This window comes from Lagenorhynchus albirostris, chromosome 17 (assembly GCF_949774975.1).
Source record: "Lagenorhynchus albirostris chromosome 17, mLagAlb1.1, whole genome shotgun sequence".
NCBI lineage: Eukaryota > Metazoa > Chordata > Mammalia > Artiodactyla > Delphinidae > Lagenorhynchus > Lagenorhynchus albirostris.
In genome coordinates, this window is record NC_083111.1 from 47,798,084 (window position 1) to 47,824,480 (window position 26,397).

General features: G+C 35.4%; 1 protein-coding gene across 2 annotated transcripts in view; it reads right to left on the reverse strand.

Annotated features, from left to right (window-relative positions):
• Positions 1-228: 228 nt before the first annotated feature.
• RRM2B (ribonucleotide reductase regulatory TP53 inducible subunit M2B) overlaps positions 229-26,397 on the reverse strand; it is a 35,614-nt gene continuing 9,445 nt past the window's right edge. Inside the window, exons 3-10 of one of the 2 annotated variants that reach the window (XM_060127463.1) lie at positions 22,873-22,989; positions 21,997-22,130; positions 21,322-21,416; positions 18,479-18,612; positions 7,278-7,382; positions 5,984-6,097; positions 1,973-2,158; positions 229-898 (exon numbers count right to left, since the gene is read on the reverse strand). In XM_060127463.1, coding sequence (XP_059983446.1) covers positions 2,006-2,158; positions 5,984-6,097; positions 7,278-7,382; positions 18,479-18,612; positions 21,322-21,416; positions 21,997-22,130; positions 22,873-22,989 — 852 coding nt within the window. In that variant the 3' untranslated portion in view covers positions 229-898; positions 1,973-2,005. Of the gene's footprint in view, positions 2,159-5,983; positions 6,098-7,277; positions 7,383-18,478; positions 18,613-21,321; positions 21,417-21,996; positions 22,131-22,872; positions 22,990-26,397 lie in introns of both variants that reach the window. The other variant, XM_060127462.1, reaches the window with a different exon arrangement.

The window sequence follows — 26,397 nt, forward strand, 5'->3', positions numbered from 1 at the left end:
AACTTTGCTGAGCCTCATTCTCTCCATCTATAAATTTCAATCCTGGGCTCCCCTGGTGGCGCAGTGGTTGAGAGTCCGCCTGCCGATGCAGGGGACGCGGGTTCGTGCCCTGGTCCGGGAAGATCCCACATGCCGTGGAGCGGCTGGGCCCGTGAGCCATGGCCGCTAAGCCTGCACGTCCGGAGCCTGTGCTCTGCAACAGGAGGGCCACAACAGTGAGAGGCCCACATACCGCAAAAAAAAAAAAAAAAAAAAAATTTCAATACTACCTGCTTTGTCAAGCTCATAAGGCTGTTGTGAGATCAAATGAGGTGATGCAAAAACACTCGGCAAACTATGAAGCCTTGAACAGATAAATGGTATTATTATAGGCCAAAATAGCTCAAGTTTCTGATATCCTCTCTAACAGATAAAGTTATGGCCTGTTCCTTTTGCATCCACTTGAAAACTCCCAGTTTTAATCCATTAGATAGTTGTGGAATGAATGGAGCAAAAATTCATGCAAAGAGAAAATTTCTAAACCTTATTAACCAGAATTGTATAAAATGATTTGCTGTGAGTGGGGAACCCCACTGCTTGCTTGGGTTCAGGCTACCTCTTGACAGTTCCCTACGATAGAGGGAGCAGACTTCTCAGATGCTGGCCTTTCCTCAGTCTCCCTAACCATCTGCTATCATGCAGCAGGCATCGTTCCATAAAAGAATTAAGTCTCATAACAGCATATAAGAGTTGTGGGAGTATAAGAAATATAGCTGAGGTCAATCACAGGTACATTCCTCAGCTTGGCACAAAGTTGAAATGGTTCAATAATCCCTACCAGGTTCTCCCTTGCTTGGTCCACAGGCCCTTCCTCCATGTATAGAACGGTCATCTAGGCCAGCTTTTTCCAACCTATGTTCTGAAGAACAATAGTTAGGTGAGATGTTAACAGGTGAAAAACAGATCTTTGTTAAGTAGGTTTGCAATATGCAGGGGCAAATCAGTTTATGTACTGCAGAATTTGTCAGTCTTTGATGTACTGACTATACATTCTAAAGAGGAATGGAGTGTACAATATTTCCCAAACTCATTTGACCACAGAATCTCTCCCCACCACCCCACAAAGTATCTAGAGGGGCTAACAGCTTTTACAATACTCTTTGGGAAATGCTATTCTAGCTAATTCACCCTGGTTTTAAACATTCCAGGGCTATGTCTGGCTAAAATTACCCTTTTAATTTCTGAAGGAGCAGAATCATTTTGCTTACAAGGTCAACTATCATGATAACCTCCTAGATTCCACTCCATAAGTATCCTGCCCGAAGCAACTTAGAACTAAATTTCCTTAACTACACACTGAGAAATTCAAAGAAGTTATTCTCATGTTAATGAAAATTATAATCTTTTTAAGGAAATCTTTATGTTCTTCCTAAAACCTTAAAAATACAAAGATCTAATTCTAGATCTTAGGACCTAGAATCACAATTACTTTGAGGAGATGGGAGTATTTTATCACATCACTGTAATTAATACTATTACTAACAACAACAATAATAATAATAGGAGGGGGAGATGGAAGGAGGAGGAGGCTGCAACAGCAGTATTGGCTAAGAACTGATTTTGCATCTTAATCCTCATATACACTTTATGAATTTAGGACCTACTATTACATTCCTTTTAAAGATAAGTACACTGAGGTTTAGAGAGATTAACTGATTTACCAAGGGTCACACAAAGTAGGACAGAATCTCAAACTCTTATCTGACCCCCCACGCCATGCTCTTAACAAATATAATGCCATCTTTTATTTTAGTGATGAACAAAAGCATTTAGAGGTCATACTCTGACTGTTAAACAGGAAGATTAAAGCATATTTCTATAAATGCAACTTGATTGATATTTGGATTTCCTTTTGAGCAAACTCCTGTGCCCTAAAGAAGATGTTTTAGGTTTTTTTTTTTTTTTAAGCAGAGAAAAATAGACTGCTATTTACCAATGATAAGTTTAGATATGTATGGGGAGGGTTTTAAAAATCTGCATCTAAGGTGAAGACATTATCTGTAGTTTCCGCCATGACTGCAAAACGTTGATACTCTGAAACTCGTTTCTCAAAGAAATTTGTTTTCCCCTCTAAAGAAATGTTTTCCATAAAATCAAAGGGATTTTCTGCTTGAAAAACCTGAAAAGAAAAGAAATATTGTTAGACATTCTGAAGAAGCCAAATTATATCCCACAAGAAGAACAATAGATAACTCAGGTCTCCCAACACCTGTCTAGTCACCTTAAGATTACACTATTCCCTAGGGTCCTGGAAGCACTCAAGGCTGATACATTTTAAGATGACTAAGATCACCTATTAACCTCTTAAAGAAACTATACAAGCATCTCTGGTATTCAAAGAAGCAGAAAGAAAAAAAAAAGACTATTTTAAAATGGAAATGAAAGATTTAATGCCAAACTAAAATGACTAAAATGTCTTCACAGCTTGAGAAATCTAAAACACCATAGGTATTATAGGCATTTTTCACAGGTATTACCATTAGATAGTCACATCTACATGATACTACAAAATATTAAATTACCAACAATGTACTGTGGACATAAATATGTTTCTTAGTTCATAAGAGAACATATAATCATCAAATTGATGTTAAGGGACCATGATTGGGGAAGACAGAATAAATGCTGTCCATAGTAACCCCAAACAAAAAGTGGCACATAAGTTGACAAAACTTTTTTACTGCTTCTGAATTCAAGAGGCAGGCCTGGAGATAAAGCTTGATGGAAATGGAGATATTTCCATGATCCATGAAAAACAATAAAAGAGGATTTTTAAAAATTAGGAATATTCCAGCAGGAATTAGGAATACCACAGATAAGAATATATTCAAATAACCCAATTAAAAATGGGCAAAGGATCTGAATGGACAAACGTTTCTCTAAAAAAAGATATACAAGGGCCAATAAGCACATGAAAAGATGCTCAAAATCATTATCCATTAGGGAAATGCAAACCAAGACTACAATGAGATACCATTTCACACCTACTAGGATGGCTGTAATAAAAAAGACAACTTATTGTGGTCATCATTTCATGATGTATGTAAGTCAAATCATTATGCTGTACACCTTGAACTTATACAGTGCTGTATGTCAATTATATCTCAATAAAACTGGAAGGAAAAAAAGATAATAAGTGTTAGTGAGGATGTGGAGAAACTGGAACCCTCATATACTGCTGGTGTTAATGTAAAATGATGCAGTGGCTTTGGAAAAGAGTATGGTAGTTCCTCTAATGATTAAAAACAGAGTTACTATATGACCCAGCAATTTCACTTCTAGTTATATATCCAAGGTAAATGAAGACATATGTTCACACAAAAACTTATACATGAATGCTCATAGCAGCATTATTCATAATAGCCAAAAAAGCAAACCATCCAAATCTCCATCGACCGATAAATGGATAAATAAAATTTGGTATAATCATACAATGGAATATTATTTGGCCATAATAAGGAATAAAGCACTGATACATGTTAACATGAATGAAATCTGAAAACATTATACTGGCTTTGTATACACCATATACCAGTATATGGTATGTATCATATATTGTATGATTCCATTTATATGAAATGGGATTTATAGAACAGGCAGATCTAAAGAGACAAAAAATTAATAATGCCTAGGGCTATGGTGGGGATGGAGGAAAGAAAAGGAAATGACTGATTGCTAATGGGTATAGAGTCTCTTTGTGTGGTGATAAAAATATTCTCAAAGTGTTGTGATAGCTGCACAACTCTGCAAATATACTAAAACCATTGAATTGTACATTTATTAATAGGTGAACTGCATGTTCTGTGATTTATATCTTAAAAAAGCTATATGTATTTTTTTTCCAAAAAAAGTACATATGCTGGGTGTGGTTGAGCTGTGGAACTCTGTGAAATTGCCTGTCAGAAATACTGCTAAGAGGCAGTGAAAAGGTGAGTTATCACTCACAGCAGGATACAGTGGAAAGAGCACAGAACAAGTCATAGATTCACTGGATTTTAAAACTGGGTATCTTCCAAAAAATCTGATCCAAGTCATTCATGTCATGGACAAAGTAACTAAGACCAACCTAAATTAAGTAGCTTGGTTTTGACACATAGAAGTACTCAAATATTTATTGACTAATCCAAAACTAAAAGAAAAGTTGAAAACAACATTAATGTGGCTTCTATTTAGAATTCTGTATAAATGACAACCACTTGCTAATTTAAATAATCTCTTATTTTACCAAAAACTAGCATTATAAGAATAATTCTTTTCGTAGTTCTTTGAGTTCAAAGTTTAGTTCATGTATTTTAAATTGTCTTGCTTTCTTAATAGACATTCAAGGCTACAAATTTTCCTCTGAGGATCTGTTTGGCTGCATTCTACAAGTTGTGATATATAGTAATCTGAATGCCATTTAGTTTATATTTTCTATTAGTTTATATTTTCATTTTTACTCTCATTTTAAAGAATATAGTCTCAACTTCTAAGAAGATGGAACTTTTTGGTAGTCTTTTATTGTTAATTTCTAATTTTATTGCATTAAATCTAAGAGGTCAGTATAATCTGCTTTTTGAAATTTATTGAGATATTTTGAAGGCCTGTGGAAAAATAATGTTTTATACTACATCCAGATTTTCTTCTTAGGAGGCATGTTTTGTATATCTAGAGTTAGCAAGTTCCCAAAGGAAAAACTAGACTCAGGGGTGTGTAGTTTTCCAATAAGCAGGAGAATGTGGATGTGTGGGTGTGAGGATATGGTGGTGGGTTAAAGGATAGTGAGTTCACTTTAAGGTTTAAGTAAACAAATTAACTTTCCTATAACAAACATATTGTATAACTTAGGAAAAAAAAACAATTTCTTTTAATACATAGTTTATAAATTTCAGAGATCATATTAATGTAATTATAAACTTTATTTCTCTCACTAATGATCAGTAAAAAGAGAGGATCTTGCAACTAAAATATATAAATAGTGATATTTTACAGTTTATAATTACAAAAAAATCTTTGCCCCATCTGACTTTTTCATCACAGTATTTTTGTAGTTACCAGAAAATAAATGTATTACCAAGAAAGGTAATAATTACCTCAGCATCATAGATTTCATAATTCTTCTCATTAATTTAAACTTCCATTTCCATGCTGAGAAATCAAAACCTATAATTTCTAATTAACATATTATAGTACATAGTAAATTTCTGTGAATGTTCCACTTATGATGAATACAACATGACCATTTAGTGTTCACTTACTATATGTCTGACACTATTTTAAGTGCTTTAAGTATACCAACTCATCAACAATAATTTGTAGTAAGGATTAGTATTATCTTCACTTTACAGATAAGGAAACTGAGACAGTTGTTAAGCAACTTGCCTAAGGTCACATTGCTAGAAAGTGGTGGAATCAGGATTCAAACCCAGGTAGTCTGGCTGCAGCCTCCACCTCTTAAGTCATATGAAAAGCACACATGAAAATTCAGGTACATTATCTCTGATAAACAAAATGACAGAAATAACTTAAAGACAACTGAGTTCAAAGAGTCAAATTATGACAGTTAATGTCTTCCTAATAATGATTTCCTATTTAAAAGCATTAACCCACAAATTATAACATAGACACATGGGGATTTATCTGAGGGTAAACATATATTTGCATATTGAATCCAATTAAAGATAGTCCTGTTAAACAGATACCTACAATTATGTATTACAATGTAATTTATTGAGCTTATTAGTTCTAAGATTTATCAGCATGTACTTCTGTTATGAATTTCATTTAAGTTTCATTTAAGGATTTTGTAAAATCAATTTGTTGATGTAAAACAAGGCTGTTGTGGACAATTAAAAAAAATAGACTAGTATGTTACAAAAGCTTTCAGTGAAATATAGTACGTATTTTAGAGGCCTTACCTCACTATAACATTTTAGCTAGCAGTGATACGTTTTAAACACCTTACCTTTGAGAATCCAAGTTCTGAAAGCAATCTGTCAGCTACAAATTCAATATACTGTTTCATCAAAACACAATTCATTCCGATGAGGCCAACTGGCAAGGCTTCTGTTAAAAACTCCTGAGATATAAAGAAAAACAGAATAAAGTAGAAAGAAAGAACAATAAATTGTATGTGTTTTCCAAATAAAAAGAGGGTTCTAATTTTATTAATCTTCTAAGTCACTGATCTTGTTCTAGGAAAGTACACTAGGATAAATTCTTTCAACATGGCAAACAACGCTCATTTGCTTAAAAATGTTTGGGGTGTTACTATTCACATTATTATTTCACATTCTCATATAGCCAAAGTAAATTGAAACTATTACACTACCGGTATTTTTTAAAGTAGCACTTACAGGACCTGAATTTATATGCTTTCTCAATAGAAAAAAAGGAGATACTTTGTTCTGAAATACCCAGAAAAAGATTCACCTAAGATGATTGTTGTGGGGAACATGACTATGAAAGGGAACTGGGAAAGAGAGAAAGCTCAATTAATAGAGAAAATGAGAAAGAAATAGAAATGGATCTGGGAATTGGGAGATAAACTGAACGCCAATTATATTGAAACACAGTGGTAAAGTTTTAATAAAGAAAAAAAACCATATTAACCATTTGGATTTAGTTCTAAAAGTGATTCAAGATTTATGCCTTTTCTCTCTTCTCAATATGAAAACTATGGCTGTTAAAGTATGCACTATTAAAAAGAAGTTTAAAAACTTATTTTACTTTTCAACTAGTTCTTTAAAATGATAAAAGTACTCTAAGTGAAGCATCCAGGTCTTTCTAGTTAGAGATCTTTACATGCCCTAAATCATACTTTACTATTCACTACTTCATTTATTTATTCATTCTGTGAACATTCGATGCATGCTTCAAGCTAGATACCCTGCTAGTTTAAGAATACAAAACAAGAAACCATCACTGCCCTCTAGCAGCTAAAAACCTAGAGAGCTAAGATAATTAAAATAGTTTGTTATGGCATGAAATTTGACAGATCAATGAGACAAAAAAATAGTCCTGAAACAAATTATAGTATACATAAGATCTTAATATATAATAAAGACTGACTTATACACCAAATTATAAGTTGACATAATAACTGCAATACATCATCTATTGGTACTGCCAGGTTGACCATATAATATTGCTGATACCTATTTTGACCTACAAAATGGCAATTTCATATGTCAGCCTAATGAAATAATGGTACAAACATCAAAGAGAGATGTGCTAATTATGTAAGCTTTCCTGCTTACCTGCTCAATTTCAACAGCATTAACAATGATCTCCCTAACCCTTTCTTCTGAAGGCTTATTTACTAAGTATTGAAACATCAGGCAAGCAAAGTCACAGTGAAGCCCCTAAAATAGAAGAAAAATATCACTGTCAAAGGACGTTTAATCAGCTATTTTCACACAGTGATGCATCAGGCATTATATAAAGTAGTTAGGAATGCAACACTGAACTTCTGGAAGACAGAAGAAGGACTAACAGGGTCAGGAACTTCTTTTCTTCAAGCCATATTAAAATGCCAATTATAATAACCTATAATGAAAAATTTTCAATGCCAGCAAATCTCAGTTCATTAACATGAAAGAAGAATTAATTAACAACAAATCTGCAACCAAAAGCATTTTGGAAAGGAAAACAAAGAAGAATCAAAATGCAAATTCGCTCATTTTTAGTGTTTTTTAAAAAATTAAGAAATGATTGAAAAACAATTAAGTATTTAAAGAACAGGTGAAACTCACAGATTTCAAAAACACAAGTTATATTAAACAAGACTGGCTCAAGATAGAAATAAATTCAGTGTAATGAAAATGGAAACTGAAGAATTAAGGATACCATCTGAAGCTGTATAAAGCAGAAATGACATTGCAGATAACTCAATGACAAAAGAAAGCAAAATTGTGAAATACTTTGAGAACAGAATAGTTATGCAAATATATGAAGTGATATAGAAATTAAATAATTGGAGAACAGAATAGTTATGCAAATATATGAAATGATATAGAAATTAAATAATTGGAGAACAGAGCAAGGAGATTCAACCTACAATAATCGGGATTTCAAAACACAGAACAGATGGTATAAAGCTGAAAACAACAGACGAAAATTTCAAAAAAAAACAAAAAGAGAAAGGTCAGAGACATAGAAAGATGATGGAGTTCTACACAAAATTAACAGTTAGAGACTGACAACAAGGCAGAGTCAATTAACATTTCTAAACTACAAAGAAAAAGAAATGAATCTGTAAGCCAACAAGGGAGGAGAAGGTGGAAGGACTACACACTTTAGAGGATTACAAATCAGAGCTGCTTAGCTTTTTCTAAATGAAACAACAAAAACCCAGACAATTGAAAGATAAGACTCAAATCAAGGGTTGTTTTCCAAGGATTATTTACCTAGTTAAATTGTCATTCCCAGAAGAAACCATTAGGAAAAAACCTCTTTAAATAGCTAATCTTAGAAAATTTACTAGTGAAACATACCCCCTCCATTTGACTCAAGAGGATATTTCAAATTACCAAAGGCTGAATTTCAAATGAACTGCTGAAAGGTGACAACGTAGTGTTGATTAGAACCGACAGCTAGCTACCTATTACAGAGATGAGTAAGTCAAAGGCAGGCACTTGTAATTGTTAAATCAATAAGGGAATAAAATTAATTTTGAGGTTTAAAGCGACTCTAATCAAAATCCTAGTGGGGTTGTTTTTAAGTTAAAAAATTAATCTGGAAGACTAAATGGGCAGAATCTTTTAAGAACACTTTAAAAATAAAAGTTATGAGATTTAGCCTACTAATTATCAAAACATAAAAAACTACAATAATTAAAATAGTTTATTATGGCATGATATTGACATATAGGTTAATGAAAAAGAAAAAGCCCTGAAACAGATTTTAGTATACTTGAAGTCTTAATATATAATAAAGAAGACATCACAAGTCAATGGAGAAGGAAGGATTACTTAAAGAGAATTTGGAAAAACTTCCGAAGAGTGTGTGAAATAAAATTAAGTTACATTCTAACTTATCCTATGCTTTATTTATATTACATTCCATACGTGTACTAAAGAAATTTCAATGGCATTAAAGAGTTAAATGTTCAAAAGCCAAAACCAAAGTATGTGTGACTATTTAACTCATCTCTGAAAGTAGATCCCACGAATTTCAGGGTTTTGTACATTAAAAGAACAAACAGGGGACACACAATTTTTGAGGGCAGGAGCCCACTGTGTCCCCTTTTGCCTGGCAAAGTAATAGAGCTATCCTCTTCTACTTCACCCAAAACTCTGTCCCCTGAGATTCGATTTGGCACGGGTATACAGAGAGGCCAAGCTTTCGGTAATAATTTTGGTGATCACCAAGGGACTGCCTCGGGGACGGTCCGGGGGGGGGGTGTCCCTAGAAGCCAGATCACCTGGGACGCTTGCCTGGAGGCCGAGCCCCCAGTCATAACCCTGTCTGCCATCCTGGCAGCTGGAACTCTGAGGTGGGAATAGACAGAGGAAGAGGGACCGCCCTAGCAACTGCCAAGGCCCTTTTTGCCTTGAGGACATTCCTCTCTTCCTCTCTTCCTCTCTTTCTCTCTTCCTCCTGCCTGGACTGCCCTAGACGTCCTACTCCTAGGAATTGTTTTGGGGAAGCAGAAAAGATAGCATCTGATGTCGCAACACCTCTGCCAGAATCTGGGTAACTCCCTGGGAGTGCACTCCCAGGCTCCTTCAATTTTGTCCCTCTGAAGAACTTTTGGTTCCATCTGGGGAACGTTTGGTTCCCATCTGGGGATTTTCTGTTTCAGAAATCCCATCTGTAAGGTGCAGCTTAGACTAAGGTCATGGGATAAGTAGGACTTGGAAGCAACCACTCTGAGCTTTGTGCTGTCTGTTTTTTTTCTGGCATAAGGCTTCCGTCTGCTGGCGAGGGTTCTGTTTTGTTTTCAGTCCACTCGTGAGTGTTCTATCAATCAAATATAGGAAGTGCTCCTTCTTTTTCTTCTCCATCTTCTTCTTTTCCTTCTCCTCCTTCTTCCTCCTCTCCTTCTTCTCCGTTTTCTTTCTTTCTCCTTCTCCTTCTTCCTCTTCCCCTTCCCCTCCTTCTCCTCCTCTTTCTCCATCTGATAGCCCCCTGGGAAAAATCTTGGCAGACTCATCGACCTATAGTTCTAAACCTATAACTAGGAAAAAAATGAAATTCTATTGTAATTCTGTTTGGCCAACGTACATTCTTGAAAATGAGGAAAGATGGTCTTTGTTTTTTTTCGTTGTTGTTGTTGTTGTTTTTTGCGGTATGCGGGCCTTTCACTGTTGTGGCCTCTCCCATTGCGGAGCTTAAGCTCCGGACGCACAGGCTCAGCGGCCCTGGCTCACAGGCCCAGACGCTCCGCGGCATGTGGGATCATCCTGGACCAGGGCACGAACCCGTGTCCCCTGCATCCGCGGGCGGACTCCCAACCACTGCGCCACCAGGGAAGCCCAAATGAGGAAAGATGGTCTTTGAATGGTAGCCTAAATTATTATACTATTCTCCAGCTAGAGCTGTTTTGTCATAGGAATAGAAAGACAGGAGAAATTCCATATGTTCAAGCATTCACGCAGTTACATAATAAAAGTGAGCAGCTAGGTAACAAGCTGATGGTACAAAGAGAAAGGAAAGTCATTTTGCCTAGAGCTGGTTGTTTCTGAAGGGAAAGGAAAATAAGGAAGACTGAGAAAAGAGTTGTACATGTTTTGTTCGTGGGACCATGTTTGTTGTAAGTATGCATGTCAGTACATTGACCGGTTGAGACGTCTTTGAATAACAGGGCTCACTAACAGGGCTCACGTGTGACAACACCAGGGAATCCGTCCTATTGTGTCTGGTTTTGCCTGTGGCAGAATGTTGGTTGGGATTTTCCCTTCTGGACTAGCCTTGTTATGGGTGATCAGAGCTCTGTTCCATCTTATAATACCCCACCCAGGGTATTTTTACAAAATTGGAAGATCTTCAGCTATTCCCCCATGAAAAGGAATTGTTATTTCTCTCCCCCTGTGCCTGGGCCCGCCAGAACACTTATTTTATCTAGACCATCTCTAGTTCCTGAGACTGAAGAAAAAGGCAGGGAAAGAAGGCCTTTTTAAACTCAAGCAAAAAAATTCAGATCTCTGGTTCAGTCTTTACATAAAAGTTAACTTGTAAATGAGCTCTATCTAATTGACTTAAAAGTAAACACTTACAAATTAAATCAAAATGTCTAGAAAAATGGCCAAGATAAATTTTAGGACCACATGATCTGGGAAATATTCAGTACTGAATTAATATCTGCTATTGAAGGTGGCTTAAGCTTGTTGGTTTGATTAATATAGACATGTCTTTAGAGTCATCAATGTTAAGTAATGCAAGTGAGATAAGAGCTTTTGGGTAAACTCTTTAGGAATAATTCTCCATAAGAAAGCACATGTTTTTAAAGTTGTGCATGATCAGGATTTTCAAAGATTGGGTTAAATCTATTTGGGTAAATGGATTTTGTTGGGAGTGGGCCAGGGCAAGACCAGATTCCTATTTGCCCTTGAAATCTTTTCACTTTGTATAAAATGAGTTAAGTATTGTTTGGCAGTTTCTAAAGGTTCTTTTGATCTCCAGCTAACTTTGAGATTCTTCAGAGGGCCCCTGAGGCATCTCAGAGAGAAATATTTATGTTAAATTAAATGTAATCAGTCAAGTTAAATGTAATCCTGGTTATTGTAACCAAGTTTCTTTACCAATTACATTGCAGTCAGATGCTTAACTGAGCCCTTTTAAGTCTTTCTGCTGCTGTACTCTGATGCTTTTGCAAAGGTACTTCATCTTCAAGAAGACTTATGTGAAGGACCCCTTTTGACAAATACAGGTCTCTGATAAATTTCACATCATACAGCTGAGCTGGTTAAGAAATTTTAAAATCTTAATGGAGAATCTGATGGCTTCATAAAAAGTTAGCAAAAGGATTAGTTACCGAGTGGGCTGGTAAATAATGTTTATGGTTTTCCCAGACATAGGGAAGCCCTTCCCCTCAAGCTACTTATGACTTAGAACAATTGGGTAAATTACACCTCTGTAGGAAAAACTGAAATATTCTTTTATCTCTGCCTGGTCCCTCCAGAAATTGGAGACTCTTGGGTTATGAAAATGGGGATAATTTTAGAGAAAAGGATTATGTTTCAATAGATATGAAATTCTAGTTCTGTTAATTGAAGTTTGAATTTATGAAAGTTATTGTGTTAGTCACACTTTTGCCCTGATGTTTAGGAGGAAAGGAAAACTACCCAGTGAAGGTATCAGAGTGTAATTACTCATCATGTACCACTGCTTGTTTTAGGTCTATTGCTGAAAGCACATGTACAATGCTTGTGTGACAATTGGGTATAAATGATAAAATGTATAGCCTATAAAGCATGTCCTCATTAACATACCTCTGTGCTTGTTCACTATACTTGATCAGTTTTCCCCCAATGTGGATTGACTAGGTAAATACAAAGGAGGCCTAGCACCAAGGGACATGATCTACACCTGGGGCAAACAGCTGAATCACCCTGGCACCAAGGGACAGATATTTTGATCATCAATGTCTTCTACTGAAAGACTTGCAATCAAAAGGGGAAATGAAAGAAAAAAATCTGCACATATTGAGGTATGAGGAAGTCACTCTGGTCTATACATGGTTTAACTTTAAAAAGCGGTAAAAAGCGGCCTGTTTTGTGGCCTTTCAGACGTGCATTGTACATCTGCTTTAACATTGACATGGGGAATGCATTTGAGAGTCAAAATGGAGTAATTATGATAAAACTACATGACCATTGCGGATGTGATTTCAGACACATTCATTCCTGTATTGTTGTAAACTTGGAATTTTCTGAGCTATGTCAAACTCAAGGATGCCACAAGGATTTAAAAATTCCCCCACCCTCTTCAATGAGATTTTGGCTAAAGATTTAAGAGGATTACACCTGGATCAAGGTTGAGTAGAAGCCTTTCCAGCCAGAAGGGAAAAAGTAGTAACAGTAAAAAAGAGAAACATCTCTAACACAGGAAGAAAAAAATTAAACAGTACGTACAACAGACTGGTCAATTGTTAACTGTATGCATGGATGAGTTTATGTTCCACAGGTCTCCCACTCACCTGGAAGCTCTCTTGCATCCCCTCAAAGCAGGAGACAAGGTGCTGCTGAAAGTATGGAAAGAGCAAGGACCTAAGCAGCAGCTTAAAGAGAAACAGAAGGGATCCTAGGAAGGGATCCTATAACATTCTTCTTACTACTCACGTCTCTCTAAAATGGGATGGAGTAAAGCCATGGGTACATCACACCAGAGTAAGATTACCAGAGACTGACCAGCCAAGCCTGCCTACAGCCAGCGAGCAGACTCCCAAGAAGTGGACATCTCACCCTTCGGAAAACTTAAGTATTTGTTCCGACAAGTGGAATGAAAATTCTGTTTTCTTAGCCCTTCTCATACCTTCTACCTATAGATTCATATGCTGATTCTTTTTGATAATTCTAACTGCTAGATATGTGGTCAGCTTCCTATTTCCAGGTCTTCAGGATTGCCTTGATGGGTTTTCACCATACAAGGGATAGTGTGGAAACAACTGGCTACAACAAGTCTCTCCTAAGTACCAGTTCCAAACTGGCCTTCAGACCTATCCTGAATTCCTAAGGGAATGAGATCCATTCTGTCTTCTAAAGTTCCAGTCGTCACTCTTACCTCTAACCGGACCAAGGAATTGAGATCTTAATCATATAAGACTCGGATCCAGGATGTGGAACTCAAATATGTTTAATTTGGTATCTATTGGCCCCAAATTAGGCAGGACTATGCCCCATCTGAGCAGGAAGTGTCAGAACAGTCATCACCCACTTCCCTGAAAGATTTGGGGAAAGATAAAAACCGAAGTAAGGATTAAAACCAAGTCTTCCTAAAACAGGGTTCCTCCGTTTATGATTAACATCTCTATCCAAAATGATTGTTCCCTTTCTTGTCCAATATCTGTCCTCAAGATTGAGGAATATCAAAGAAAAGGGTGGAGTGAAACTGAGTGAGGCCCTGTGGGGCTCCCAGGCTTGGAGGCCCTTTTGTCCCCCATTTCTTGTAGGCAAGACTCCAGCCTCCATGACCTTCCCTGAGTTCCAAAGGGCAGATTCGAACAGAGAAATGTAGTTTTCTTCGAGGTCAGGAGCCCACTGTGTCCCCCTTTGCCTAGCAAAGAAATAAAGCTATCCTCTTCTACTTCACCCCCCCCCAAAAAAAAGAACAAACAAAATTAAAAAGCAAACGACAAACTGGGAAAATATTTGCAGTAAATATAACAAAATTCATATTTTATATTATATTCATGTGATAAATATAACAAACTCAATAAACAAATACTTATTGAAAGAGCCCAATCAGTTACTGTGCATTGGGAATATATACCGACGGTAATAAAAGCAAAAGACCAGAACAGGTAACTACAGAAAAAAAGACAAATGACTAGTATCACTATGAAAACAATGTTCAATCTAAGCAGTAATCAGATAAATGCAACTAAAACTAATAATGAGATACTAACTACTCCTATCAAATTTATCCAATATTTAACAAGTAAATCTGGTAAGGGTATAGTAAGAAAAGACATGTTCATACATTGTTAGGTGGGGCTACAAATTGTTATCTGATTTCTGAAAGAAATCTGCAAGTGAGTATGATGGCCTTTAAAATGTTCATGCCTTATACTCTAGTAGTTTTATTTCTAGGGAATCTACCTTAGGAAAATAGTATGAAATTGAGACAAAGCTTATATACAAAGATAGTCATTTTGCATTATAGCAAAACAAACAAACAAAAAACCAGGAAACGACCTAAATTTCTAATTATAGTCAAATAAATGATACATGTACTCATTAGGATATGTAATATATAATCTAACAAAACTGTTTCCGAAAAATGCTTAATGTCATAGAATAATGTTCATAATATTCTGCTTAGTGAAAAAAGATGATCTTAGCTCAAAAAAATATGAAAAACTCAGAATATCTCAAATTATAAAAATATGTTTGTATATATTTACATAGGTTTAAATGTAGGAAATTGTCCAGAAGGAAATACAAAATATGGAAGGTGGCTATCTCTGCATGTTGAGACTGAATGATTTTATTCTCTTAATTCTCTATAATAATCATATATAACATTAATAATAAAAATTATTAGAAATTTAAAGACACAAAACAACACAAAGTAATTATACAAAGCATTTTTTTTTCTTTTGGCCATGCCATGCGGTTTGCAGGATCTTAGTTCCCCAACCAGGGATTGAACCTGCTCCCCCTTAGCAGTGAAAGCACAGAGTCCTAACCACTGGACTATGAGGGGATTCCCAAAAAGTACTTTTACATATTGTTTCATTGCATTTTAACAAAAGCCTGTTAAGGTGTATAACTGAAGAAACTGAGGCTCAGAGAAGTTAAGTAACTTGACAAGGTCACTTTAGAAATAAGCTGAGGAGCCAGGATTAGTCAATCAATGTGACCCAAATGGCTATAATGGTCTAACACTGAGAACACAAAGATAAATGACAAGGTTTCTGCACTCAAGGAACTTGAGTCCAGTAGAGGAGAGAGACAAGAGTGCAATAGAAAACTACTAGAGCTAATCAATGAATTTGATAAAGTAGCAGGATACAAAATTAATGCACAGAAGTCTCTGGCATTCTTATACACTAATGATGAAAAATCTGAAAGTGAAATTAAGAAAACACTCCCATTTACCATTGCAACAAAAAGAATAAAATATCTAGGAATAAACCTACGTAAGGAGACAAAAGACCTGTATGCAGAAAATTATAAGACACTGATGAAAGAAATTAAAGATGATACAAATAGATGGAGAGATATACCATGTTCTTGGATTGGAAGAATCAACATTCTGAAAATGACTCTACTACGCAAAGCAATCTACAGATTCAATGCAATCCCTATCAAACTACCACTGGCATTTTTCACAGAACTAGAACAAAAAATTTCACAATTTGTATGGAAACACAAAAGATCCCGAATAGCCAAAGCAATCTTGAGAAAGAAAAACAGAGCTGGAGGAATCAGGCTCCCAGACTTCAGACTATACTACAAAGCTACAGTAATCAAGACGGTACGGTACTGGCACAAAAACAGAAAGATAGATCAATGGAACTGGATAGAAAGCCCAGAGATAAACCCACGCACATATGGTCACCTTATCTTTGATAAAGGAGGCAAGAATATACAGTGGAGAAAAGACAGCCTTGTCAATAAGTGGTGCTGGGAAAACTGGACAGCTACATGTAAAAGTATGAAATTAGAAAACTCCCTAACACCACACACAAAAATAAACTCAAAATGGATTAAAGACCTAAATGTAAGGCCAGACACTATCAAACTCTTAGAGGAAAACATAGGCAGAACACTCTATGACATAAATCACAGCAAGATCCTTTTTGACCCACCTCCTAGAGAAATGGAAATAAAAACAAAAATAAACAAATGGGACCTAATGAAACTTAAAGCTTTTGCACAGCAAAGGAAACCATAAACAAGATGAAAAGACAACCCTCAGGATGGGAGAAAATATTTGTAAATGAAGCAACTGACAAAGGATTAATCTCCAAAATTTACAATCAGCTCATGCAGCTCAATAACAAAAAATCAAACAACCCAATCCAAAAATGGGCAGAAGACCTAAATAGACATTTCTCCAAAGAAGATACACAGATTGCCAACAAACACATGAAAGAATGCTCAACATCATTAATCATTAGAGAAATGCAAATCAAAAGTACAATGAGATATCATCGCACACCGGTCAGAATGGCCATCATCAAAAAATCTAGAAACAATAAATGCTGGAGAGGGTGTGGAGAAAAGAGAACACTCTTGCACTGTTGGTGGGAATGTAAATTGATACAGCCACTGTGGAGAACAGTATGGAAGTTCCTTAAAAAACCAAAACTAGAATTACCATATAACCCAGCAATCCCACTACTGGGCATATACCCTGAGAAAACCATAATTCAAAAAGAGTCATGTACCAAAATGTTCATTGCAGCTCTATTTACAATAGCCAGGACATGGAAGCAACCTAAGTGTCCATCAACAGATGAATGGATAAAGAAGATGTGGCACATATATACAATGGAATATTACTCAGCCATAAAAAGAAACGAAATTGAGTTATTTGTAGTGAGGTGGATAGACCCACAGTCTGTCATACAGAGTAAAGTAAGTCAGAAGGAGAAAACAAATACTGTATGCTAACACATATATATGGAATCTAAGAAAAAAAAATGTCATGAAGAATCTAGGGGTAAGATGGGAATAAAGACACAGACCTACCAGAAAATGGACTTGAGGATATGGGGAGGGGGAAGGGTAAGCTGTGACAAAGTGAGAGAGTGGCATGGACATATATACACTACCAAACGTAAAATAGATAGCTAGTGGGAAGCAGCCACATAGCACAGGGAGATCAGCTAGGTGGTTTGTGACCACCTAGAGGGGTGGGATAGGGAGGATGGGAGGGAGGGAGACACAAGAGGGAAGGGATATGGGAACATATGTATATGTATAACTGATTCACTTTGTTATAAAGCAGAAACTAACACACCATTGTAAAGCAATTATACTCCAATAAAGATGTTAAAAAAAAAGAAGTGCAATACATGTTATGGACTCTAAGGTAGGGACAAGTTCAGGTTTCAAAGGAATACATAGAGCAAAGAGTGGTCAGTTTTACCTAATTGGGGTAGGAAAGTTTTAAGTGGCAACTTGTGAGAAGGTAATCAACAGATGAAAACAAAAATGGTAGAAAAGATGGAAAGAGTGCTGCAGACAGAGGGAGACAAGAGTTAGTGACTGACTGGATATAGCAAAAAAAAAAAAAAAAGAAGCAATCTAAAATGACTCCCAAATTTCAAATTCGTATGACTGGGTAGAAGGTAGAGGCACTCAATGAGACAGAAAACAGGAAGAACACATTTCAGGAGAAAGATGATGAGCTTGATACTAGGTTTGAGATATCTGTGGAGCCTTCCAGGAGAAAACGTCTATCATGCACTTGAATTTATGGGTTTGGAGCTCAGGAAAGAATAACCAGGCTACAGATAAAGTTTTAATTGTTATGAGCATCTAGGTGGCAGCTGATTCCATGGGAATAAATAAGATCAGCCAGGAGGTCATGTATAGGGAAGGAGAGCGACCAAAGTGGGAACCCAGGAGTACATTGGTACATAAGGATGGGCAGAGATTGAGGAGGAACAGTAAGAGAGGTAGGAAGAAAACACAGATTCTTAAAATCCAAGGAAGAAATGACTTCCTGTTTTATTTTAATTAACAGGATATTTGTGTCACCATAAGTATTTTCAGCAGAAGGAAAAATAAATGAACAGCAGCTATGATTACAAATATAAGTAGAAGAATACTTCATTCCTTACTTCATCTCTGCTGATGAGTTCATTGGAAAAAGTAAGTCCAGGCATAAGTCCTCTTTTCTTTAGCCAGAATATAGCAGCAAAAGATCCCGAGAAGAAAATTCCTTCTACAGCAGCAAAGGCCACCACCCTTTCCCCTGGGAGATAAAAAATAGTCTCACTTTCTGAAATATCATATACTGCAGACATTTTCAAGCTTACATATGTATAATATATACTTTTACATATATTTTTTAATAATAATATCACAACTGTTTTGCCAAGAAACACAATCAACAAGTTAGTGCTGCGGCCAAGTCTTCAGAGGAGGAAGTTTGCCACCTCTACCTACTAGAGCAGAAAGGTATGTCAACTTCAGGTCTTAGGTCCAACACTGGACTCCTGCAGGTCTTGGAATGTGGACAAAGGAGAGCCTTCCACACGCAAAAAAAGAGGTGATATATCTGTGCACCACACATGCCTGTGAGTGCAGGTACGTGTTTGTTTTTTTTTTTTTTGCAGGTACGTGTTTGTGAATGCAATATGTACATACATGTATGTTTGAACTATGCTCTGTTGACCCTTTTGAAAACAAAAATAGCTCTTTAGACTAGTGACTTATTTGTTTTAGGATGGAGAGTTATCATTAATTTAACATAGATTACTATATTTTCATCTTGCTATTAATAAGATAATAGGTATAATTGATTCATTTTTAATTGACATAAATGTGATGTCATGTGAATGTTCATCTATAAGGGAACTAGACTATAATTTCATACAAACTTTGAATAAGAGGAACATCGTCATTTTAACTATTCTATGCATTCACATGAATGCTACAGAATGAAAATCATAACAGAAATAATTATAGAAGGCTATTCTTTTTGGAGAAGATTAAAGGATTATGAGGGGTAAATTTTACAAATTTTCAAGAATAAATGTGAGCTACAAATGTTCCAAAACATTTCTTCTAAAAGCTATAATGAATTGTAAAGGCCTCATGATTTTAGAGATAGGAAAGTAGGATGTATTTTTAAGATACAGCTAACCTCTATGATGCAATGCAATAAGATTGTGTAACTCATACTTATTTTGATGTTTGAAATGTAATTTCATTACGTATATTAAGGTTGAATCTATATATTTAATGTTTTAAAGTTCTTTAAAGATATTTTAAAAAACTAAGCAGTATATCTCACTTTTTAAAAAAACTAAGCAGATTGTCACAGGATGACTGCCACCCTCCTCTATTTTCTCTATTTCTAGGTTACTTCTTTGGTAGTATCATGAAAGACATGCTTTCTGTGAGCCTGTCCATCATTTTCTATCCACACTAATCTTTTCAGTGTATATTGAACACCTTGACGTTTCCCTTTGTTTTTCTCTAAGGCCAATGTTTCTCAAAATGTGCTTCTCAATCCACTTGTGAGAAAATCAGCTGGGTATAAAATGCAGATCACTCTCTGGTGAGGACCAGGAATTGGCAGGATTTTTCCACAAATTCTCCAGATGATTTTATGCACACTGAGAATCACTGCTTTTCTCATTCTTGAAATGAACTGAAAGCAATGCAGACATATATGTTTCTTCCCTGATACACTACATCTTGCCCATATCTTACACTACATCACTGGTTCTTGACGTGTGGTCCAGGGATCCCTGGAGATCCACAGACCCAGGAGGTCTGTGAAGTCAAAACTATTTTCATAGTAATAATAAGACACTATTTATCTTTTTTACCATCATTCTCTCATGAATATACAGTGGTGTTTTCCAAAGGCTACACAACATATTCACAACAATCTGAAAAGCCTGGTAAAATACTTCTCCTTTTTCTAACTACATATCTGAAGGAGGTTGGATTTTCTTTATATACTTCAACCAAAACAACATTCTGCAACAAATTGAATGCAGAAGCAGATATAATCCAGCTATCCTCCTATTAAGTCAGACATTAAAGAGATTTGCAAAAATAAAAAACTAGGCCATTCTCATTCCAGTGAGAATGGAATGGCCAAAACTAGGCCATTCCAATTTTTGGGGAAAATACAGTGTTTCTTTTCATAAATATACATTACTTATTTCAAACTGCAATGGGTTATTACTGTTAATTTAATATGCATTAATAATTAAATATTTTGAAAATTTCTTGGCTTTAATTTCTAATATGAAAATATCAATAGATATAACCAGTCCTCAATAATTTTTAAGAGTGCAAAGGAGTACTTAGACCAAAAATTTTGAGACCTCTTTCCCCACATGATGAATAAAACCAGAAAGTAAAAAAAAAAAAAAAAAAAAAAAAAACCAGAAAGTAAAGACAGCCAATTGTGAAATAAATAAGAAAGGTACTTAGAGCTATTTAAATTAAATATCTGAATATTTTAATTAAATGTAATAAATATTTATATTATAAGAAACAATGTTAATCGCTTCCGTAAAAAAATGTTATTGGATCTCAACTCACCCAAAAGGGTGTTTGCGTTTAACTTATCTGTGAAAAATAAGCCTGTTATTGCAAACTGTTTCTTGCCTTAGTTGAGTACACTAATTTACATATTTGTTCCCTGAAAAATGTTAAGACTTTGACTTGCTTTATTTTAGGGAAAATAAACATTACTGAAAGCATATAGTCTTGCTCTACTATTCTTGTCAGAATCTATGTGACTGATTCTTATTTACCTGTAATTATGCGCTGACATTTAACCTTTCAACTTTCAATTTAATAAACAGAATAGTTAAAAGATTTAGATTATTTTTCACCAGTTTTGAATTAATTCTTAGGAATAGTGATACTACACCATGTAAAATAGCATTGTATAACCCAAGGTTAATTTGATCATATATAAATTAAAGCTACATACCAAAAGTAGATTTTCTATCTGCTATCCATCGCAAGGCCCAATCTGCTTTTTTCTTAACATATGGCATTGTTTCAATTGCATTAAATAAAAATTCCCTGTAAAAACAAAAGATTAATGGCAAAGTTATTCACTTGGTTTTTTCGTTTGTTTTTTTTTTTTATCTTTGGCTGCACCACACGGCTTGCAGGATCTTAGTTACCCGACCAGGGATTGAACCCGGGCCCTCAGCAGCAGTGAAAGCGCCGAGTCCTAACCACTGGACCACCAGGGAATCTCCAATTTACTTGTTTTTAATCAGACTATATTTGATTGTATGCAATTCTATGGTATGCAACAGACCTGTAGTTTTTCTGTATTTTTGCATGTCCATAAAATATAGAAGTGAAAGTAAAACTCAAATTAGTGCTTTGGATCTGGTCTTATACAAAATTGACTAAATTAGAATATTTAATTTCTAAACAGAACAGTGTGTGAACAGTTTTTTAAGATATACTATCCAAAGATTTACTGGTCCTATACAAGTTTTTTTTAATCTAACACATTATTAAGCAATAGAAAATATTGTACTCCTAAACTTCCATATTTGAATAATCTTTCCCTAATATTTAGTTCCTTAATATTAACATAATCAAGCAATAGGATAAACCTTTGTAAATAAAATCCCAGCAGTAATACCTTTTCTTAGGATCTCTGATGTAAGTGTCTATTAGCAAACTGTACATCTCTGAGTGAACATTTTCGATGAGAATTTGAAAGCCATAGAAACAGCGAGCCTCTGGAACCTGCACCTCCTGACTAAAGCGCTCCACCTAAGAAGATAAGGGAAACAAATATATCCAATTCTATGGGCTCTCATCAAACACTGCAAATCAGAATCTGGACATCAGAATTATCACTTAAAAATCACCTGTCATGCCACAGACAGGTCAGAAAGACCTTATGAATTATTTTAAGCAGTACTACTTAATCCATCAACCCTCCACAATTAGTTGCATACTATATTCTTAAGCAATTAAATAAACTGACCTATTAGGTGGAGATACTGACTATAAAGCCAAATAAATTTTAGAACATCTACCAAAAATAATTATTTTGCTTTGTAGAATTGACCTTAATTAGATCTACTGAAGCCCCTACAAGCTTATAATGAAAGTTTGCATCTTCCCATTCTTTTTAATAAGAAAGCATGTCTTCTAACCAACCATAATAGAAGTTAAAAATGGGAAGCCAGACCCAGTGCTCTGTGGCAGAGCTCTGGAAAGATTATTAAGGTGCAGGTTCTCTATTAGGATTACTATCTAAGGGTAAAATCAAACTCATGCTTATGCCTTGTAAGTAGTTTTGATTGGTACAATATGCTTGATTTCATGATATTTTGGGGGGTCAAATAACAGAAATGTATCCTTGCCTCTGACACTTCATCAGAAAAAATGTTTTCAAGAGTTAAGTTCATTTCTTAGACATCATTTTTCAGACTCAGTCTGATTATCTTACCACCATTACTATCATTTAACTGCTGAATGAGAACAAAAGTGGAAACAAAAATCTTACCAAATTTTCATTCACAATTCCGTCACTGGCTGCAAAAAAGGCTAAGATGTGAGAGATAAAATACTTCTCTTCTGATTTAAGCTTGTTCCAGTGAGGGAGATCCTTTGATAAATCAACCTGAAATAAAAAGATTTTCGAAAGTTTTAACTTAAATTCTTCTCAAAGTATGGAAAACTGACTTCCATTTCAAAGTTAAGGTGGGACATCTCATTGGCAGTAAAATGTGAAAAAGAAAAAAATTTCATCATTCTTGCTGTAGACTGAGTATTTGTGTCCCCGCAAAGTCCATATTGAAACCTAATCCTCAATGTGATGATATTTGGAGGAGGAGCCTTTAGGAAGTGATTAGGTCACCCTCATGAATGGCATTAGTGCCCATATAAAGAGACCTCAGAGAGCTCCTTTGCCCCTTCTGCCATGTGAGGACATAGCAAGAAGACAGCTGTCTATGAAACAGGAAGCAAGCCTTCACCAGATATCAAATCTGCAGGCACCTTGATCTTAGAATCACCAGCCTCCAAAACTGTGAGAAATAAATCTCTGTTGTTTGTAAGCTATCTACTCTATGATATTATTATAGCAGCTCAAACTAAGAAAATTACAAAGGAACAGAACAAAATTAAAACATTATGAAGACATCTATCTTCTAGCTAATTGAGAAGCTGGCCAGGATGTCCTTTCAAAATATTAAAATTAACCTATTCTCACCACAAAAAAGAAATGGTAACTATGTGATGGGATACAGGTGTTAGCTTATACTATGGTGGTAATCATTTTGCCATACATAGTGTATCAAAGCAATACGTTGTACACTTTATACCTACACAATGTTATATGTCAACTATATCAATAAAGCTTGGGGGAAAGCCAAAATCTGGAAGCAATTAAGGAAGGGGCAAAATGGGGAGAGAGTAGAAACAGTCAAGAAGGAACTGAGGTGAATAAACTAATGCCTTTCAGCAGCCATTTCTTTAACATATTATACATATTTACCATTGTGTTAGACAGATAACTAGGCACTTGTTAAGCAATTGTAGCTGCTACCTTACTGCTGACTAATCTACTTTTATACCCAGAAGTAATGTCAGGCACATAACAATCTGGGTTTTAAAACAATTTATAGATATGGCTTCCTCTGGAAATAGAAATATTTTGGAAAATGTTTATTAGAACTAGTCCTTGGAATTAATAGAAATGCACTCTAGAGTTTGGTGAAATTTACAATTGTAAAATAGTCTTTAAATGTACCTTGTAGATATCATTTTGTCTCAGGAAGATCTCTTAAGTATGTTTCATAATAACCTCATAAACATTTGAAATATGTAATTGTCTTTTGTCCTTCTTTTATTTATTCTAACAAAGCCCTAATCTCTTTCACCATTCCAAAAAAAGACTAAAGTTTCATCCTTTCAATCATTTGTGTTCTTTTCCAAAGTCCTTTTTCTCATTACTTTATTTTTTAAATGTTTACTGAGCACCAACTACATGCCAGACACTGTGCTAAATGTTGGGGATACAATGGAGCAGAGAGGAAATATTTGTATACATCTTTTAAAATATGTAAGCTAAAAATCATGTCCTATTCTATTAAGAGTTCACTCGGGTTTAACTGACATCTTCCTGGTTTTTGTGTATTATACTCCTGATACTAAATTTTAATATTACAATATGCTCTCTCTTAAATATTAAACTTATCTACATTAGTCATTTTCCATTCCTAAAAGGTAAAACTTTTCACCCAGCTTTATCTCATTTGAATAAATTCTCAATTTTACAATCTAAAGATTGATTACAAACTACTGATTAACAGAACTGCCTGGGTAGCTTTGAAAAAAAAACCCAAACACCAGAACTTTATCTTCTGAATCAAGGCTTCGATGATCAGGCATATTTAGGAATAAAGCTAAATCACTGATAAAACAATGAAATCTAGAGTTGATTAAAGTGTAACTTACATAATTTGTTTAAATGAATAATATGTGGAACTAAAAATGTGTTTGACTTCCCAATTAATTATGTATTTGAATCTATCAGCTGCCTATAAAACATGTACCAACTTTATATTTTAATTTTTAAAAATTAGTGTTTTTTAAGTCATAGTAATACACATATTATATTTCCTAAAAGATGCAAGAAATTTTTTGATGAATTAAAAAAACCCAGGTATCACAAGTACTTTTTTAACATGATGAATGAAAAAGCCACCCATGTACTCCGTTTGTTCTCTTAACCACATCTCACAAAAAACTTTCTAAAAACCACCGTTAGAGACAGTCAGGTGTGCCTAGCACTATGGCCCAATTTGAAAATGCTGAGTTTGGGTTTGGGTTGGTTTTTTGCTCTACATGCCAACTACAATATAACAAAGATGTTAATAACGTTAACAAATATAAAATAACAAAGATGGGTAGGTGGGTAAAATCAATGTAACAGAAGCTTCAAAAATTGGCACCTTCTGATTTCTAGTATAAATCTCCCCCCTTCTGTGTAAAATAATAGCTTACATTTATTTAGTGCTTGCTAAATGCCAAGTAACATTCTACACATCTAATTAATCCTAACAACCAGAACTAGGTACTATTAGTCCAATTTACTGATGAGGATACACAGAGAGGTTTCACAGAGCAACTTTGCCAGTGGCACAGCTAGTACGTGGTAGAGCCAGGATTTGTACCTAGGCAGCCTGGTTCCAGAGTCTGCATTCTCAACAGCATATGTAAAGAGTCAATTTCTCAAAAAACAGATAAACAGACAGATCCAAATATATCTAAACAAGTAGATATATCTATCTATATAGATAAATATGCACACACAGAGAACAGAGTGCTATACAGGTATCATCCATCGTATTCAAAAATGAAGACAATGATTATTTGCAGACTATGGAGCAACCGCTTGCATGACCAACTGCCCTTTTACCAAACCAGCGAGGATCTTCTGATTTGCTGTGTTCAACTCATTTCCTAGGCGGAAATTGCCACACTACAAGAAAATATTCCACAGCTGTCCTGTCTGTTGGCACAGCTGTGCCAGGTTTGATGTGGCTGAGGGCAGGGCCAGGCTGGGAGGAGCACTGTGAATTCAGGCCAGCACCTCAGAAGCGAGTGCCCTGCCCAGGCAAACTCCCCATGTGACAGCTCCTTCTGCACCATCAGATAAGCCTCTCATCTGAAAGGAGGGTCTCTAAGGCTTTCACTATTTCATGCTTTAGCTATGGCTGCAATTTTATTTATTCCACTAACCATAAGTAAAGACTAGTCTTATTTGGTCACAGCAAACGAAAACTCTGTTTAAAAATGGAAAATGTTCTGAAATATATTGGAGGTAAAATTCTGGCAGACTGAGATGACATTTTTGCAGCAGAAAACATGTTTATAGACAGTAATCTAAACACAAAACATTGCAGAACCCTGTATTTAGTACTATTTAGTACTAATAGTATTTAGTACTTAGTACTATTTAGTACAAATAGTATTTGTATTTCAAACATTATCTTATACAACTGATCTTATTCAATGTACCTTA